The 19,421-nt window shown below is 45.9% G+C and overlaps 2 protein-coding genes across 2 annotated transcripts in view; one reads left to right on the forward strand and one right to left on the reverse strand.

Annotated features, from left to right (window-relative positions):
* LOC115480562 (discoidin, CUB and LCCL domain-containing protein 1-like) overlaps positions 1-3,004 on the reverse strand; it is a 90,864-nt gene extending 87,860 nt beyond the window's left edge. The window contains exon 1 of the mRNA XM_030219328.1: positions 2,889-3,004. Coding sequence (XP_030075188.1) covers positions 2,889-2,976 — 88 coding nt within the window. The 5' untranslated portion in view covers positions 2,977-3,004. The remainder of the gene's footprint in view (positions 1-2,888) is intronic.
* A 15,856-nt stretch (positions 3,005-18,860) lies between these two features.
* The window catches only part of GMEB1 (glucocorticoid modulatory element binding protein 1), a 43,557-nt gene continuing 42,996 nt past the window's right edge, over positions 18,861-19,421 (forward strand). Inside the window, exon 1 of the mRNA XM_030219207.1 lies at positions 18,861-18,937. The gene's annotated coding sequence lies outside the window, so the exon portion shown is untranslated. The remainder of the gene's footprint in view (positions 18,938-19,421) is intronic.

Below are 19,421 nucleotides of genomic sequence, written 5' to 3' on the forward strand. Positions count from 1 at the left end.
GAAGGATTCGTAAGGATCGTTAGGTTCGTTGCTCTGTCACCATCTCGCTCGGCCCCGCCCTTGCGCCTCTGATAGGTCTGCCGCCCTCGACGTCATCACGTTTCAACGTTGATGGCGGCGGACCTATCAGAGGTGCGAGGGCGGGGCCAACAGAGATGGTTAAAGAGCGACGAACCTGACGAAAATTATGAACCCTTCACTTGAAGCCACAGAGTCAGCTTCAGAACGCTGCAGGTGGGTGGCTGGAGGGGAGGGGAGAGGAGGGAAAGAGAGGGGGCAACTACCTGGAACTGGGAGGGTGGCCCCTGCAACTTGGAGGGTGGGCGGCCGGACCCTGGAACTTGGAAGGGGGCCAGGCGCACCCAGAAACTGGGATGGATGAAGCGAGGGGGGGTGACCCTGAAACTGGGAGGGAGGGGGAGAGACCCAGAAACTGGGAGGGAGGGGGAGAAAGACCCTGGAACTGGGTGGGTGGGTGGGAGGGAGGGAGAGCGGACCCTGGAACTTGGAGGGGGTCCGGACCCTGAAACTGGGAGGGAGGGGGGCGCAGGCGGACCCTGAAACTGGGTGGGAGGGGGCCCCTGGCACACACTCATTCTCACACACACACACTCTTGCACACAGTGTCACTGTCTCTGTTACACACACTCACACATTCACTCTCCCTCTGTCACACACACTCACTCTTTCTGTAACACACACACTCTGTAAAACACACACACTCTGAGGAAAACCTTGCTAGCGCCCGTTTCATTTGTGTCAGAAACGGGCCTTTTTTCCTAGTATATATATATATATATATATATATATAAAAGGCACCTCCAACGTTCCAATGAAGCCTCAAACCGGATGATGAGGCGCCCGAGATATCCGGTTTGGCCTGCAGTCACTGTAGCTCCGCCCTCGCACCAAAACGCGATGACGTCGAGGGCGGGGCGCCAAAGGCACAACGCACAAGTTCCACAGAGTGACAGCAGCGGGGACCGGGGAGAGCAATGCGAACTTCCAACACAAACTCGCAACCAAGTGAGTGAGTGAGTGAGTGAGGGAGGGGGGGGGGGGGGGGCTGGAACTCGGAAGGGAAGATGGTGGTGGGGGTGGGGGGGGGAATTACCCTGCTAGCGCCCGTTTCTTACTAGTATGATTAATATAGTTCAACTGCAAGTTTTGGAAGTGGGGTCCCTAACCTCTGCTATGTACTGTAGTTGATCTCTGGCGTTCTTTCACTTCTTTCTTAATGATGTCTTTTGCCAGGTTGTTGACCTGAAATTTTTTTTTTTACTTCCTGTGCCCCCCCCCCCCCAGTTGCTGCTGTAAATTAACACTGATTCTGTTACTGGTTAAAACATCATTGAGAGACTTTTCAGTGCATCCGCCAAGCTTACAATTACCCAGATTTATGTTTTCTGTTCCAATTTCATTTCCAACAATATTAGCATTTCATGGTTTTGAGCTCCCCCACCCTCCACCCTCATAGCCACACATTTCTTATGCAAATTAAAAAAAAATCCTGTAAAAGTGGTGAACTGCACAAAAGTTGCATTCAGGATGTACAATCTTTTCTCTTATGCCATCACCTTTCACACAAGTATCTTAACAGTCCAGGCTTCTTTGCAAAATAGATAATCTCTACCCGCCAGGTTTACTGTGGTTACAAAATGGTGAGAGCAGTGGCTGCGAACCAGGAAAGCCTGATTGAAACCCCACTGAAGCTCTTTGTGACCTTGGGCAAGTCACTTCACCCTTCATTGTCTCAGGTATAAAGTTAGAATGTCAGCCTTCTAAGGCCAGAAAAATATCTACTGTACCTGAATGTATTATAACTTGCCTTAAGCTATATAACTAAAACAAAGAATGAGACAAATTTAAAATAGACATAAAAATGATCAGAGACCAGTTGCACAATATATATATATATATATATATAAAAAAGAGGATATAATTTTAAAAGCCCCCTTTGTGTCAGAATGACCTGGACTGATTGCTGGTTTCAGGGGGCCCCCGGTCGCTAATACACACTTAAAAGCCTAATCTCTGCAACACCACCAAACTAAAGTGTGCAATGGACATAACACAACTCTTCCGTCCTCTGATTCCCTAATGTGGCTGTGCCACATGAACTTGATCTTACCACATCACCACCCTGTATTTGTTCACACTGGAGCCTGAAAAGGCCTCTCCGGTACTATGTAAGCCACATTGAGCCTACAAATAGGTGGGAAAATGTGGGATACAAAATGTAATAAATAAATCAAAAGTTTTTCAGTAATGGAGGTCAATCTAGCTTCAGACTTCTTGTTCTAATTGGATTAATGTATTTGGTTTAATGTATTGTCTGGGTATTTAAAACCGCTTAAAATAACTAAAGTGACTTGAATTTAAACAACACACGTACACATACTGCATTTCTGCCACAGAAAGGTTCCACTGGGATATTTTTGGATATGTCATGTTTGTTTATATATTTGACAGGACTCGAGCAGAAGAAGAGCCCTGAATTCAACAATTCTGTTTGTGCAAAGAGAAAAGGAAAACAGAGGGAGGGGGATTTCTCAGAAATGTTAGTGCACAGAAGTCTCATATTGGAAAGGTATATATATAGCTTTCTAAAAAGTTCTCGCAAACTTTTCCTCTCCTGTCTCCATTGAAATCAGACACTAGTCCCTAAATGCGGGTGTACAGTGATGACTTTTTACCCTACCTGTACAAAGCTGACATCTCCCCTAATCACTTAGAGGAAGTGCCAGCGGATCCTGGTGCTGGAGCTCCTACAGATGCGTTTGAGCCGCAGCAGCAGCTCCAGCTTGTTACTAATTAACAGCGGCCGCCGCGATCCCCCTTCCTTTGCAGCGTCCCTGCCCGGGACAGACCCACGAAGCCGCACTTACCCTTCTGCGCGCTCGCAGCACACAGCAGCAAAGCCTGGAGCAGAGCCCGGCACGTGCAGGCAGCCGCTCGCCTCTTCGCCCGGCTCATCCTTTCCCTGCCCCGCGCGTCCCCTGGTCCGAGGGTCACTCGCAAAGCCAAGCGCTCTGCGGGGAGCAGTGACTCTGTTGCTATATTCCGCCCCCCCTGCCCGCCTCCGAGCGCGCCGATTGGGTGTCGGCGGGATTCTTCCTTGTCCATTGGTCGACCCGCACTGCCCATCATAACAGCAGGACTGGAGAGTCCTATTATGGAATAGCAACGATAAACTACATTCCTGGGGACTGATTTACTAAGGTTTTTCCACTCTGTGCCTATAGGGGGTGGGTGGGGATGAAGCATTGGTAAATCTATCCCACTTTGTCTAGAATTGTTTTTCAGGGTTGCCAGCTGGCTCCAGATCTGCCTGACAGATCTAACCAGTCCTGAGTTTGCCCTTTTACAAGCAAGGGCTTATAATTTTCATTTCTCTCTTTTTTTTTTTTTTAAGCAAGAAAACTAGAAGTCCCTGCATGCAATGGGATAAAACCAGGACTGGATCAACCAATCAACAATCCTCGATCTGTATCGTGAATTCTTTTTCTCTTATGATCATTTGGGTTCATCAATGATAGCAGAAACAATTCATGCCTTTTGCCATCTTCTCTGCCAGTATTTGGTTAGGTTTTATTTTAATCACTAAGGGGTCCTTTAACTAAGCTGTGGCAAAAGGCGTTCGTGCCCTTATGTGGGGTTTTCCTGTGTCCTAAGGCCATTTTCACCGCAGCTGTAAAAAATAGCCTGTTTGTTTTTTTTTTTTTTTAATTAATGGCTATGCGATAATGTTGCCATTAAAAAATGTTACCATGAGCACTTACTGCCACCCATTTTGAGGTCTCATGTAGTATTCCTGTGTTTAACCAGTTAGCGTGCTATAATGTAGGTGCGCTAACTCAGTGTTTCCCAAGTCGGTCCTGGAGTACTCCCTTGACAGGTTTCCAGGATATCTACAATGCATGAAAGAGATTCGCATATAATGGAGGCAGTGTATGAAAATCAACCTCATGCATATTCATGGTGGATATCCTGAAAACCTGACTGGCAAGGGAGTACTCGAAGAGAGACTTGGAAACATTGTGCCAGGGGCATAGCTAGGTGGGGCCACGAGGACATGGGCCCCCTGCAGATTTAGCCCTGGCCCCCCTGCTTTCACCCCTCCCCCCACTGCCGAACCTCCCCCGCCACATTCGACCTCCCCCCCTCCCGCCACCGCTGTCAGGTACCTTTACTGGCAGGGGTCCCCAACCCCCGCCAGCCGAAGTCCCCTTCAGCGCCGGTCTCTGAGTCTGGCGCGTTCGCTGATCTGGATTCTGTTTCTGTGAGTCCTGACGTTATCAGTAGACATATAACAAACAAACAAATATAAACTAACCTATACCATGGCAAATAAAGACAACAAAATAGAAGAACAGGTCTCCGCAGGTCTCGAAAGTCACAACACACAGAGTGAAGGTGACAAACAAAGGCAAAATAATGCTCTCAAATGCTAAAAAGCATTTTTATTATCAATAAAATAAGACTCAACATGTGCCATGTTTCAAGGTCTGCATCAGGAGAGTAAAAGACATTACAGATAATGGAAAACATACAATGTGTCATTTTATTCTCATTTTGGGGATCAAATCTAGCAGTTGCCTTCTAATATTGCCTGGTCTTTGACAAGTGTGATAGCCGTGTGTAAATGTTCCTGTATGAGTTATTGATCATTTTTATGCTAAAAACTTGCCTGAAAGGGATATAAGAAAGTAAAAAAAAAAAAAGACAGACAGAAATGTATCCTGACACTGTGGTTCTATCTGCATATCCGAGACCTACTTCTGGAACATGTGATCCTGATATAAACTCTGCAGGAACTGAAAAACGGTCTGGGAGAGAACTAACAGTTCCTGTTATGTGATCAGAGAATGTTATTGAAGATGAGGCCTGTAACAAAGGGTGGGTTAGAGGCAGTGGTGTGCTGGAGCGGGCTCTCATGGGCTTGCAAGAGCCGTTTGTTACGTTTTAAAGATTTTTGGGAGCCGGTTGTTAAAGTAGGCCCCCCCATGGCTACTTTAACAACTGGCTCCAAAAATGTGGGCTCAGGCCCCCTCCTGAATTCTCTTTTACTTTAATGGTGGAGATGCTGAGCCCTGCCAGCCAAGTCAATAGACTGCTGCTGCTCCCCGATCCTTGTTTCCAGCTTTGAGCAGTCTGGCTGGGACTTCTCATGCATGTGCAAGAAGTCCCAGCATGTCACTAACCAGAAACAAGCAGCGGGGAGTGGTGGCGGTCATTTATTGGCTGCCAGCAAAGGTATGCCTAGCATGCTTGCACAAGGGGGGGGAGGAGAAAGGCATGCGTTGCCCTCCCCACTCCACCCCTGGACCCCTAAATTGCAGAGCTGGCTACGCCCAGAGAGAGATCCCGTTGTTATAAAATTTACCAGTACACCCCTGGTTAGAGGGGCAACCCACCCCATGGCACAAAGCCTCTTGGGGTTTAATAAAAATGCCTGAAATGCAGTACATGAAAAGCTAGGAAGAGTGATGCTCGATTCCTATCATCTGCGCTGAAAGAGAAGAGAGGCAAAAAGGCCAAGGGATCAGCATGGAGTGGAAAAAAGGAGCAGATATTAGGGTGGGAGTACCATGGGGAGAGCAAATAGCTTATCTGCCGGGGGGGGGGGGGGGGGGGGGGGGGGTTAACATGTTTAGTTTTAGCTATGCTGAAGATGTCATCTCCTTCCAATGGTGTAGTGCAATGTTTTGGTTCTACACACCAACAGTGAGCATTCATCTATACAAAATTTGGATATTCTAATTTTGCTTGCAATTACTGTAGGACGGCATGTGAAGTGCCATGCTGAGTCTACTAAGTCCAGCATCTTGTCTCATACCAGTGGCGTAGCGGGGGCGGCTGCCACCCGAGGCGGATTGCCGCTGCACCCCTCCCCCGGGTGCAGACCAACACGGCACCCCCCCCGGCGCAGCGCCACCCCATTGACACAGTCCCCACCTGCCTGTGAGCTCCGTCCATCTGCAGACGAAGATGGCACCCCCCCCCCACCTGCATGGACCCCCACCGGCATAGCGCCACCCCCCCCCAACATGGTCCCAACCTGCCTACGAGCTCCATCCATCTGCAGCGCTGCTGTAAAGAAGAAATCGCTTCGTAGGCCCTTCCCTCACTCACTGTGTCCCGCCCTCTGACGTAACTTCCTATTTCCTCAAGGGCGGGCCACAGTGAGTGAGGAAGGGCCTACGAAGCGATTTCTTCTTTACAGCAGCGCTGCAGATGGATGGAGCTCGTAGACAGGTGGGGACCATGTCAGGGGGGGGGGGGGGTGCCATCTTCATCTGCAGATGGACGGAACTTGTAGGCAGGTGGGGACTGTGTCATGGGGGAGGCGCTGCGTCAGGGGGGTGGACGGATGCACCCCCCCACCCGTTGACACCCGGGGCGGACCGCCCCCACCTTGCTATGCCACTGTCTCATACAATGACCAATGAGAATTTGGAACCTGGAAGTACCCGGAAGATCATCCCTAATGTTCAAAGCTATGAGCGCGCCTATATTTTTATCTCATTAGCTTTGAGCATTAGGGCATGGTTCTTCTGCGTTGTTCCAGCACTATTTTTATGGCACTATTCAGAATAGTGCTGGAGTTTTGATCATCTGCCCCTTAGTCAGGTTTCAAGGTTGTCATTTACTTCCTAATTCTATAAATTTGGGTGCCCAACTTTACGCTTAGAATGCAAAGTTGCATGCGCAATTTATAGAATAAGGTCAGTTGTGTACACAATGTAATTCAATAACTGGCTGAGTTAACAGCCACTTCTTGGCTATAACTGACCTTAATTGTTGCTAATTAGACGTGATTAGCAATTACATGTATAACTGCCTTTAGTCACTATTCTATAAGCTAAATGTGCTCAATTCTATGTGCTCAAATTACAGAGAGACCCTTGTACAAAGCGGCAGTAAGCCCAACGCAGCCTTACCGTATGCTGATCTAGAGCTATTGACAGCCCAAAGTGGGTGCTGGTGGTAGTCCCAGCCCCAGCACACACCGTTTCCCATGCTGGGGAAAATAGGGTTGTAATTTTTAGCACAGCGCTAACCCGGCGGTAATTGGGCAGCACTGCGTACTACCCGGTTTCAGCCGGGTTAGCGTGGGAGCCCTTACCGCCACCTCATTGGGTGGCAGTAAGTGCTCCCCCTCACAGGGCCACGTGGTACAAGCAATCTTACCACATGGCCATTTTCAGCCTTTTGTACCTGCTATGGTAAAAAGGGACACAGCGCACGGCAAAAATGGCCCCCACCGTTAGCACAGGGCCCTTTATACCATAGCGCATGGCAAAAAGATCCCAGAATGTGCAACTTCAAGGGAGATGTGGATATGGAATAGAGAGTTGCACGGGAACAGAAATCTTACCCATCCCCGCCTGTCCATGCTGGAATCTTACCCATCCCCACTGGAATCTTACCCGTCCCCACCCATCCCCGCAAGAATTTAACCCATCCCCGTAAGAATTTAATGGTACATAAAAGAAAATTCTGGTCAGCTCCCTCAGTCTCTCTCTGGATTTGAGCCACAATACTGTAGGCAAGGAAGGAATGGAAGTTGAAACTTGGAACACTCTGGTGTGCACACCTAAGATTTGTCTCTGATTTACTGGCACTATGTGCTGAGAGGTCACCACATGCATGCGCCAGTAGGTCAGGTGATGTCCAATGTTCATGTCTGTGTCAGAGCTGAGGTCTGCGCATCAGCCCGGGAGTAAAGAGGATTAATTGTAACATAGTAAGTAACAGCAAATAAAGACCTGAACGGTCCATCCAGTCTGCCCAATAGTCACACTCATTATCAGTGCGATTTTATATACTTGATTACAGTCTTTTGTGTTTCTAGAACATAGACCACAGAAATCTATCTGGCCTTATCTGTATGTTCCAACTGCTGGAGTTGCCGTTGAAGCCCACTCCAGTCTATTTGGCTTCTCATTTGTGGGACATAGACCGTAAAACTCTGTCCAGCACTGTCCTTATGTTCCAGCCACTGAAGTTGCTAAGCCCTTTCCAGCCCCTTGTAAACCAGATTGCCATGTATGAGACACAGACCCTACAAGTCTGCCCGGTATCAGCCCTAGTTCATCACAGCCAGAGTCGCCATCTAAGCGTCACTTGACACATCCACACACATGGAACCATTTAAGGTTAGGTTTTTTATAACTTCCATTTTCTAATTAGAGATCCTCTGTGTTCATCCCATGCCTTTTTGAATTCCGTCATCATTTGTGTCTCTACCACCTCCTTAATGGAAGACTTTCAACATTTGTGCTGTCAAAGCAATGAAGAAGAGGAAGAGGATGAGACAGCACTCAAAGAACTTGGTACTCGGTAGATGAGAGGCTGGTGCAGGTACAGCTTACACTTCCATGGAAACCCTGCAGAACTGCTTCCGTCCCCACGGGAACCCTGCAGAACTGCTTCCGTCCCTGCGGGAATCCCGCAGGTTCGCCGCAAACCCCATTCCTGTGCAGCTCTCTAATATGGAAGAGGCATAGGCAGGTCTGCAGCATGTCAGGTAGTTTCATATGCAGGTTATAGAATACTATTATTTACACGTCTAACTGCCTACGGTTAGGCACATCCACGCACACTTTGCTCATGCCTAACTTTAGAGCATAGATGTAGACTTATGCTGGTATTCTATAACGCCAGTTCCACCTAGAGTGGAACGGAGTAGCCTAGTGCTTCGTGCAGTGGAACGTGGAATGTTGCTACTATTTAAGATTCTACATGGAATGTTGCTACTATTTGAGATTCTACATGGAATGTTGCTAGCGCAGGAGTAGTCTAGTGGTTATTGCAGTGGAACATGGAATGTTGCTACTATTTGAGACTCTAGATGGAATGCTGCTAGTGGAGGAGTAGCCTAATGGTTACTGCATCGGTCTTTGAGCCTGGCAACCTGGCTTCAGTTCCCACAGCAGCTCCTTGTGACCTTTGGCAAGTCACTTAACCCTCCATTGCCCAGGTACAAAAACATATATTGTGAGCCCTCTAGGGACAGAGAAAGTACCTGCATATAAAGTATACAGCACTGCATACATCTAGTGCTATAGAAATGATTAGTAGTAGTAGTAGTTATAGAATTTGCAGGCACCTACATTTTAGTGCTACTTCTTGAATTTATCTCCAGAATTCTTTATTGCATATAAAATATTTTATTTAACCATCCAGTAGCCATCGTCCATTTTTAAACATTCAGGCTTCAGATAGAAGCTAGTCTGTGATTACAAGGGGGCCTGCGCTAGAATCAGCACATGTTTGAGGTCCCCTTTTACCGCAGCAGGTAAAAGGCTGTCTCTTTTCTAAAGGAAATGGCTGTGCAGTAAGTGAACCACTTACAGCACGGCCATTTCAGGGGGCAGCACTTACCGCCATCCATTGAGGAGGCGGTAAGGGCTCCCGCGGTAACCGATTACTGCCGGGTAAGCACCAGCACTGCAAAAATAGAAAACATTTTTATACTGCTGGAACTGGTGCACGCTGGAGGTGGAAACTACTGCTGGGCTCCTATGAGAGCCCGGCGGTAGTTCCGGATTGGAACTATGAATAGTTTTGTTCACAGTTTTGAACATATATTCCCTTGAAGACGCCATCATGGAGAAACGTGGCCCCACGTCGGGAATAACGAAGAGAGATTTTATCTATAGCATCACAACACACAAGGGTGAAGGAGTCCAGCAAGAACAATATAAGACTCATCCCCGACAATTTGAGATAAGTGCCTCTACCTATTTGTATAAAGTCCCAAGTAAATTACATCAGCTCATTACAAGCTTTGAGGTACTTTGTATGACGGGATAGTAGGTAGGGTCAGTGCTGTGATGGTTAAATGCTGCTGGGTAACTCCATAACACATGGGCATAAGGCACAATAGCATAGTCTGAGCACTGCATATTAAAAAACAATAAAAAAAAATGTATATGAGAACGGTATTGAACTTAGTATTATTGGTGCAATTTTTAACATTAAATTTTAACTGGCAGACCCTCAACCATTCTTCTAACTTTTGGAGATCCCTTCTCATCGTTTCTACTCCCTCCAGGGTATCCACTCTATTGGCTATCTTCGTGTCATCCACAAAAAGGCAAACCTTTCCTTCCAACTCTTTAGCAATATCTCTCACAAATTTATTAAACAAAATGGGCCCCAGCACCGCCCCCTGAGGAACCCCACTGCTCACCATCCTCTCCTCCGAGCGGATTCCATTTACCACCACCCTCTGCCACCTGTCGGTCAACCAGTTTTCTATCCAGTTCACCACTTTCGGTCCTAAGTTCAGCCCTTTCAGCTTATTCACGTGTCTTCTGTGGGGGACTGTATCAAAGGCTTTGCTAAAATCCAAGTAGATTATATCTAGCTGGCCCATCCATTCTGCCCATCCTCAGTAACCACTAACTCTTCCTTTCCTAAGGGATCTCACACGCCTGTCCCAAGCTTTCTTAAATTCTGACACAGTCCTCGTCTCCACGACCTCCACCAGGAGGCCATTCCACGCATCCACCACCCTTTCCATGAAAGAGTATTTTCTTAGATTCCTCCTAAACCTATTTCCTCTTAACTTCATCAGATGCCCCCTTATTCCAGAGTTGTCCTTCATTTGAAAGAGGCTTGTCTCCTGTATATTAACACCACTGAGGTATTTAAATGTCTCTGTCATATCTCCTCTCTCCCGCCTTTCTTCCAGCATATACATGTTGAGGTAACTAAGCTTGTCCCTACATGTTTTACGACAGAGACCGCCTACTAATTTTGTAGCCGCCCTCTGGACTGACTCCATCCTATTTATGTCTTTCCATAGGTATTGTTCTCCAGAATTGCACGCAGTACTCTAAATGGGTCCTCACAAGACTTATACAAGGGCACTATCACCACTTTTTTTCCTGCTGGTCATCCCTCTCCTTATGCACCCAAGCACCTTTCCATCTTTGACTGTCTCTTTTTCTGTTTGGCCACCTTAAGGTCATCACAACACTTCCGGCACAACATAACCAAAGACTGCAATGGACATTATCTGCCTCTTCTTCCCCCTTTCCCTCTCTAAGTTCCCCCCAACTGTTTCCTACCATACATATACCTCATTATACCACAATATCACTTTGTATTAATTCATACTATGTATTTGTTCAAACCGTAATCGGCTAACACCGTTAACGGTTATATGTAAGCCACACTGAGCCTGCAAAAGGTGGGAAAATGTGGGATACAAATGTAACAAATAATAATAATAATCAGACACAAACACCCCCAAGTCCCACTCTTCTTCTGTACACAGAAGCACTTCACCTCCTATACTGTACCATTCCCTTGGATTCTTGTTCCCAGTTTATGACCCTGCATTCAATGTTAGCTGCCAATTATCAGATCATTCTTCAGACTTCGCAAGATCCTTCTTCATACCATTCACACCCTCCGGGGTGTCCACCCTATTACAGAATTTGGTATCATCCACAAAGAGACAAACCTTACCAGACAGTCCTTCCGAAATATCACTCACGAACATGTTAAAAAGAGCCGGCCTGAGGATCGAACCCTGCGGTACACCACTGATAAAAAAGCCCTCTCTTCAGAGCAAGCTCCATTTTACCACTACCCTCTGTCTCCTTCCATGTAACCAGTTTTTAACCCAGTCAGTCACTTTAGGTCCCATACCGAGGGCACTCAATTTATTTATCAGTCGCCTGTGCGGGACCATGTCAAAGGCTTTGCTAAAATCCAAGTACACCACATTTAGCGCCCCTCCCAAGTCCAACTGTTTGGTCACCCAGTCAAAGAAATTATTCAGATTTGTCTGTCATGACCTGCCTCTAGTGAAGCCATGCTGCCTCGGGTCCTGCAGTCCATTTGATTTGAGAAACCTCTCAATCCTCTGCTTTAGAAGCATTTTCATTAGGTTACTCACTTCTATGTGTGTGCCATCTGTGATTATCAAAGGATGCCTTGTTGTTTTATCTTCTAATGTAGTTCTTTGTGATTTAATTTTTTTTTTAAATATGTGAGTGTTGCAATGTTTATTGTGTACTGTATGCGCTGCTGAACTAATCTTATGCTAGCAAGAAAAACACGCTGCTACTGTTGAAGGAACGCATTTTAAAGGGGTTAACCATATTTTCTCATATCTTTACAGAAATGAATCCATCAGAATCTACTGATACAAACTGTTTGTGGAGGCAGCTATGATGTTTGGCCATAATAAAGCATTAATTAATGACAATTATTGGCACTTAAACTAATTACCTTCTCACTGTGATGCACCAATATTGCCACTGAACTAGGCTAGGCCTAGCATTGCTTCCAAACCTTTGAAGTTGCAAGTAATGTATTTGAATTCCCAGCAAGATAACATATCTCATGTCTTTTGGTGCAAACCTCTCACCATTTTGGTTGCTTTTCTCTGTCCTTATAGTGACATGGCCTCAAAGGCTGAACCCAAATGAGACCTCACCAATGACCTGTACAGGGACATTATCACCACCTGCTAGCTATGCTTCTTTCTCCCTCCCCCTCCATATATATATATATAGCTTAGCATCTCTATGGCTGTTACCACTGCCTTTCTTTCTTTCTTTTTTTTTTTTTTAATATTTATTACATTTTCTAACCAATTTCCACAGAAAATCACAAAAATGGGGGTGGGATAATCAATATTCACAATAACTATGAGTACCTGAAAAGTTCAACTTCTAGTCAACCATTTCAGAGATTTCAAACCCTTACTTAAAAACTTAGGGGGTCTTTTACTAAAGATTAGCTCGAGTTATCTGCAGCAGGGCCCATAGGAATAAAATGGGACCTGCTGCAGATAACTCAAGCTAACCTTTAGCAAAAAGACCCCCCTGAGTAAAACATAGTATAAAATGTATGAGATTTCCAAGTAAAACTAATTGCCAGCTCTTTAGTGGCACTGCTACTAAATTAGCCTTTTTAATCATAGTGAAGAATGTTACTCAGGTTACAGGAACAGAACCAGCTAGCAGAGACCCATCTGGTGCTTACTGCTTACAGGAGGAGCTGTTCCATGTTGCTATGATTACTCCAACACAGAAGTTCACAAGTCCATGCTGAAGAATGAAAGAGGAACTTAGGCAAGATTAGAGGGAAATAACATGCACAATGCAGTCAGGGTTTCAGTTCATTTATTTGAAGTTCCACTTATGAACATTCTTGTGCTAGACCACTTGAACGCAGGGAAATATACCAACAAAATATAAGGTGATAAGTTTTTATTGGACTAACTTAATATATTTCTGGGATAATTTCATAACAGGAAATCTATGTGAAATGTAAAAAAATTGACTGTTTAATAAAGGCCAAAACCAGAAAAAAAAAAAAAAAAAACAAAGCAAGTAGCGAAACATAGTCTGTGTTGGGACTGTACAAGAGTTATGAAAGAATTTGCTAACAGGATTTATTAAAGACTTTTAATATATAGATGTCTGGTAATGTTTTTTGAACTTTGCAATTAGCCCGGGGATGGGATGTGAGCTTACTCCATACGGATTTTCTTTTTTTTTTTTCACTTTAAATATTTTTATTAATGAAGCAACTTGCAACATTCAAGACAGTACAGATAATGCCAAGTTGACCTAAAATATTGGACATCCATATAATATAACAGAAAAGAACAAAACAACCACCCAGTCACCCTTATGGTGAAAATTGAACTATCAACTCCCAATCACTATAAACAAGGGTCTACACCCTCAGCTCTGTCCTACCCCCTTAAATTTATTCAAGCATATAATTGCCTCACTTCCCCCTCTAGCCCTCCACTTCCGTTCCTCCCTTCCCTACCACCCCCCTCCCCAACTATCACCCGTTCCTATCAAAGTTTGATTGTCCCCACCCATTCTTGCAGTTGAGACCATCCTCTCTTGCGCCGTAGCTCCCCTTCTCTACGGTATGCCGTTAAGCGTTCCATAGCTATGAGTTGTTCTAATTTTGCTTTCCAATCCCCCAAGGAAGGAGGGCCAGTAACTCGCCACTTCCGAGCTATCAGGCATTTTGCTGCCGCCAGACCCCCAACGTAACATTTTGCTCCGTTCCCATGAGTCACTGTCATTATACATCCCCAGCAAGCACACCTGTGGACTGCACACCATAGAATCTCCAAACATTCTTACCAATGCTTTCATCACTGCCTCCCAAAACGGTATCAACCGGGGGCAGGACCACCAAATGTGCAGAAATGAGCCCTTGTCTTTACCACATCTCCAGCACCGGTCAGAAGCATTAGGGTACATACCCCTAATTCTCTCAGGAGCGTAATACCACCTCGATAGCACCTTGTATGCATTCTCTTGCACTAGAGCGCACGTGGAGGCCCCATACGGATTTTCTTATTGTTTTTGAATTGTTATTTTTCCTGGTTTGTGCAAGTTTATTAAGTTTTTCAGAGTTTTAATTTTCCTGTATTTTTTTTTCTGTTTTGGTTCATGAACATTCCCTGTACATGCAACAGAAGCACATGTGAGCATTTATAAAATAGGCTCACAGAACTATCCCTCAGAGTGCACAAAGTTTAGAATCCAAATTTCCTCCTGCTCCCTATAAATGTGTGCATTTATTCTATACATGTATATATGTTCTGTTTTTTTTTAAATAAATTATGACGTACATGCCCCAGCTTCAACAAAACTGGGAACATCTAAGCGCATATTGTGCAAGCGTTATCATGAGGTCCCACACAATCTCCACGTGTAAAACAGTTTTTACATGACAAAAAATGCTTTACAAAATTAAGCCTTTCTTGACTAACACTATAAGGTGATACTTTCTTTACTGGCCCAATAATAGATTTCCTCACTAGCTTTAAGGAGCTAACACCCCCCCCCCCCCCACCCTTCTTCAGGTTATGACAGAATAAAAGATGCCATTGAAAAAAAATGCAACTGAATCACAGATTACATTTTGTTTGGATCTAAGAAAGGGAAAGTAACTCCTGAAGGTTAGTCGAGAAATATATTGTTAAACCAATAAAACTTTTTGTTGTTTGCTAACCTTGGAGTATGGTTACTAAAGCGTTGTAAATTTTTACACTTACCGCACTCTTGACTGCAAAAAGTGAGTGTGGTAAGTGAAAGCCTGTGCGGTAAAATGCAAGGCGCAGTGCCCCGTAGGGTTCACGGAGCCAAAAATAACGTGGCGCCGTGCCCCGACGGGCATGCGCATCAAGCCCATCGGGGGGCAAGCGAGGCAAGGCGAGGGGAGGGAAGGGACAAGCCCCCATCGCCAGAGGCTCCCCCGCTGGGCAACAGGAGGAGCCGCGGAGGGGCTTAAAAGCCCATGCTGAGAGCCAGGTCGACCTCTTCCGGTCGCCACGGCCAGCTGTGAGTGTGGTGTGGTAAGTGAAAGCCTGTGCGGTAAATGCAGGGGGCATGTCCTGCATTAGACAGCTGCACAGGCACAGAAATTTCACCCATCCCCAATGGAATCCAACCCATACCCACTAATATCCATTCCATACCAAACCATCCCTGCAACTAATCTCCTCCATCCCAGGATATCACTTGCTCAAAGCCCTCCATTTCTCCATGAACCAAACACCCTCCCATGTTTTTTTTGGATGGTATTCACTATTCAACCAATGAATTTTCCAAGCCTCAATCTAATGTTCCAGCTGCCTGTGAATTCCAAGCCTCATTCTGGCCCTCCAATTGTCTCTCTCAGTACATTCCAAGCCTCATTCTGATGCACAAACTGCCTCACAGTGCATTCCAAGCCTCATTCTGGCATCACCAGAGATTTTAAGTACACTCCCACGAGAATCCTGTGGCAACCTTCTTCCATCCCTGCAGGTCAGATTCCAGCGATTCCCATTCCCGTGCAGCTCTCTACCCTGCATTTTCCGCACAGGGTAATCACTGACTACACAGGCGGTGTTACATGCAGTGTCTGACAGCGTGCACCTGTGCTCTTGGGCACTGCATGTAACCCAGTGCCAGCACGTCATAAGGCCCTAGGGGTCATCCTTCCATGTAAGGGGAACGTTCATTTAACACTCATTAAAACCCATGCTAGATACTTAACGCAGCTTGGTAAACATACTCCATTTCCACAAATTTGTCTCCAACAAACAGTGTAACAAGCAAAACAAAAAGCGCAAGTCCCCCCCAAAATATTCTGTAACTAGCTTTTTGGAATGCCTATGACCATGCCACCTTTTGATTTATGCGCTAGTTAGAGGTCATCCCAACCAGCCAGATGTGTCCAAATTGAGTGCCAATTAACCTGAATTGTTAGCACCCAATTATTGATAGTTAAGGGCTTGCTACTCAAATTACACATTCATCTTTGGCACACACCCAGATCTGGGCACCATATATAGAATCCAGGGGTTAGTGTGACTGGGAGAATTTGTAACCACTGCAGGACTTAAGACGGCCATCAAACCAGTCACAGGGCACACGTCCCATTTTTATAGAACTTAGTTTTATCCTACCTGGTGCTATCAACTTTACAGTAGGCAACCATAGGAATGCCGGACATTCAATCTGTTACAAAGACAAAACACATGAGAATGACCACATCTGTTCTTAATTGTGACAATACCTCATTTTAAACTGAAAACCTGCTAGTTGGAGGCAAACACAGCAGACTGTTGGGTTCTTGAGATTCTTTTTCCAGAGCTACAAGCTCCATTTCACAAGCCATCAACCTTCCCTTCCTGCTCAGTATACATGGTCGACCTGATCGATTTCTCAACCAGAAACAGACCACAGCATCACGCACCTACTTGAATCTCCACTACCCAAGCTGCAAAGGACTCAGATACAAATTAACCTATGCATCCAACTTCTCCTACATAGGCACACAATTGTGGAATGCACTGCCGAAGACTGTGAAAACAATCTACGACCATCTAAACTTCAGGAGATCATTAAAGACCTACTTATTCGGAAAAGCATTCCCCACCGACCTAACTTAGATGCCTCAACCCTGCAACACCATAGATTGTAATGGACACAATATATTCCTTCCTATCTTCGATCCCTATGTAACTGAATATACTAACCTTACCAGACCCTAATATCAAACTGTATTTGTTTCCATACTGGACTTGGCAATCGCCTTTACGGTATTATGTAAGCCACATTGAGCCTGCAAATAGGTGGGAAAATGTGGGATACAAATGTAACAAAGAAAATATGTTTCTGAAAATATTTTATATATACTGCTTGGTATTGGTAGAAGGGCCTGGCAGACAGAGGTCTTGCACAGATTTATGGTACTATTTCGTAAGATTTTTTTTCCATGCAGAAATAGTATATTACCTAAATATACATGTGTATAAGCAGACAGCCTAGCTGCACATATTTTTACTCTTAATTAGTAGAGGCATGCCCAGAGGTCACTGGGCCAAGATGTGACTTGCACAATTATTTTACAAAATTTCAGAGTCGCAGACAGCAGCTTGCCTGCAACCTGCTCAGTTTCTGTTGGGGGGGGGGGGTCCCTCACAGTTCAGCTGATCCTTCAAGGAGAACACTTACCCCCCCCCCCCACCCCCCCGCATACACAGAGACCTTTTTTTTAATGATAACCAATAAAAGTGTTGTGTTGTTAAAAAAAATGTATTGTTAGTCCCCCCCAAAAAAGGTATCACTTTATTATAATTTTCATTTCTGTTTCATTTCAATGTATTACCCAAAACAAAAGACTTGCAGTAAAAATGTTTCTTGGGAGTTGGCAACCCTGGGATGCTTGATTTAGGGGCCCTTTTACAAAGGTGTGGTAAAAAAAAACATAGCCTTAGTAGCCTTACTACAGACATAAAATGGCCTATTTTCTATTTGTTGTATTAATAGCCATGCGCTAATGTTGCTATTAGCGTGCAGCCGTTTTTAAAAAATAACCACACGAGCACTTATTGCCACCCATTTTGTTGGGAGTAAGAACTCATGTGGTATTCCTGCGCTAACCAGTGTGTGGTAGTATAGATGACTGGATAGTACAAGAACTCCCACTCTCCGCCCATGACACGTCCCCTCAAAAAACATGTTTTTCGCGGTTAGCGTGTGCACATTTTTAAGTTTCCACAGAACACCTGTGCACTTCATGCAGTGCTCTATTTTTATCTGTGTTAGGCCTGCGTTTGCGCCCAACACAGCTTAGTTTAGTAAAAGGACCCCTTTCAGACAGGCTCAAAATCACAAAACAAATGCTATTGCACCTCTCTTCCTTTATTTAGTTTATAAAGGGCCTAATTCTGATATTTATTTTATTTTAGTTACATTTGTACCCTGCACTTTCCCACTCATGGCAGGCTCAACGCAGCTTACATATACAGGTACTTATTTGTACCTGGGGCAACGGAGGGTTAGGTGACTTGCCCAGAGTCACAAGGAGGCAATGGAGGGTTAGGTGACTTGCCCAGAGTCACAAGGAGCTGTGCCTTAAGTGGGAATCGAAAGTTCCCCAGGACCAGAGTCCACCACCCTAACCACTAGGCCACTCCTCCATTTCCTTTTAGATACATTTTTTTTTTAACTATTACTATTAACAATCTTCAACATAACAATGATTAACAGGATGAAAATGTAGGAAAGATGGGGGAATGGGCAATATTAAGAGTCACAAGTCAACTCCTTCACACAATCATAGAAACTGCTCCCTCCCCAATGCTGGCAACTGTACAATGTCTTTAACACCTCCAGTGAAACACAATGGGACCAAGCACTGGAACTGATCTCTGAACGGACCCTTTCCTTCTCAGATGCCATTCGCAAATATTTAGGAAAGTAAAAGCAAGCATCGCGCGGGGGGGGGGAGGGGAGGGGGGTGGTGTTGCAGCTTTAAGGCGTGTGCAAGGCGGCCGGAAACGCAGGAATCTGGAGGACGTCACTGCGCCTGCTCCGTGTGAAACCCCAACCTCCCCTCCCCCCACCTTGGAAAGTCTCTGGACTCGCCGCTGCTTACGGTAAGGAGCGTGAGGGAGGATCTACGGTATCAGCACCGCAAGTGCGGGCGGGTTTGGACCCCTCGGGAGTTGACCCCGCTGACCCAATCCGGGCTTCGGTCGGTCAGTCAGGCGGCCTTGAACAAGGCCTCAGCCTCACCCTCTTCCCTCCCTGTCCGGCCGCGACCAGCGCTCCGTGCCGTACGTGCCGCCGTACCCGGGGGAGCGGACGTAGCGGCGTCTGTGTGTATGTTAGAAGGGAGGGGGGGGTGCCTAGACCGCCCCGCCCGCAGGCTGCACGTGCGTTGAGGAGAGCGCGCGCACGCCGTAGGAAGGAACGCTTTGGCAATGGGGGAGGGAGGGGGAGGGAGGGAATGCAACGAGACGAGGAGGATTGCGTGGTGGGGGAGGGGGAGGAGAGGGGGAAGGGAACTAAGCCGAGCGCGCGCGCGTGCGTGTGTGTATGGTGGCGGCGCCAGCTGCTTATGTACGTGCACGGCCACTT

The sequence above is a fragment of the Microcaecilia unicolor genome, chromosome 11 (genome assembly GCF_901765095.1).
Source record: "Microcaecilia unicolor chromosome 11, aMicUni1.1, whole genome shotgun sequence".
NCBI lineage: Eukaryota > Metazoa > Chordata > Amphibia > Gymnophiona > Siphonopidae > Microcaecilia > Microcaecilia unicolor.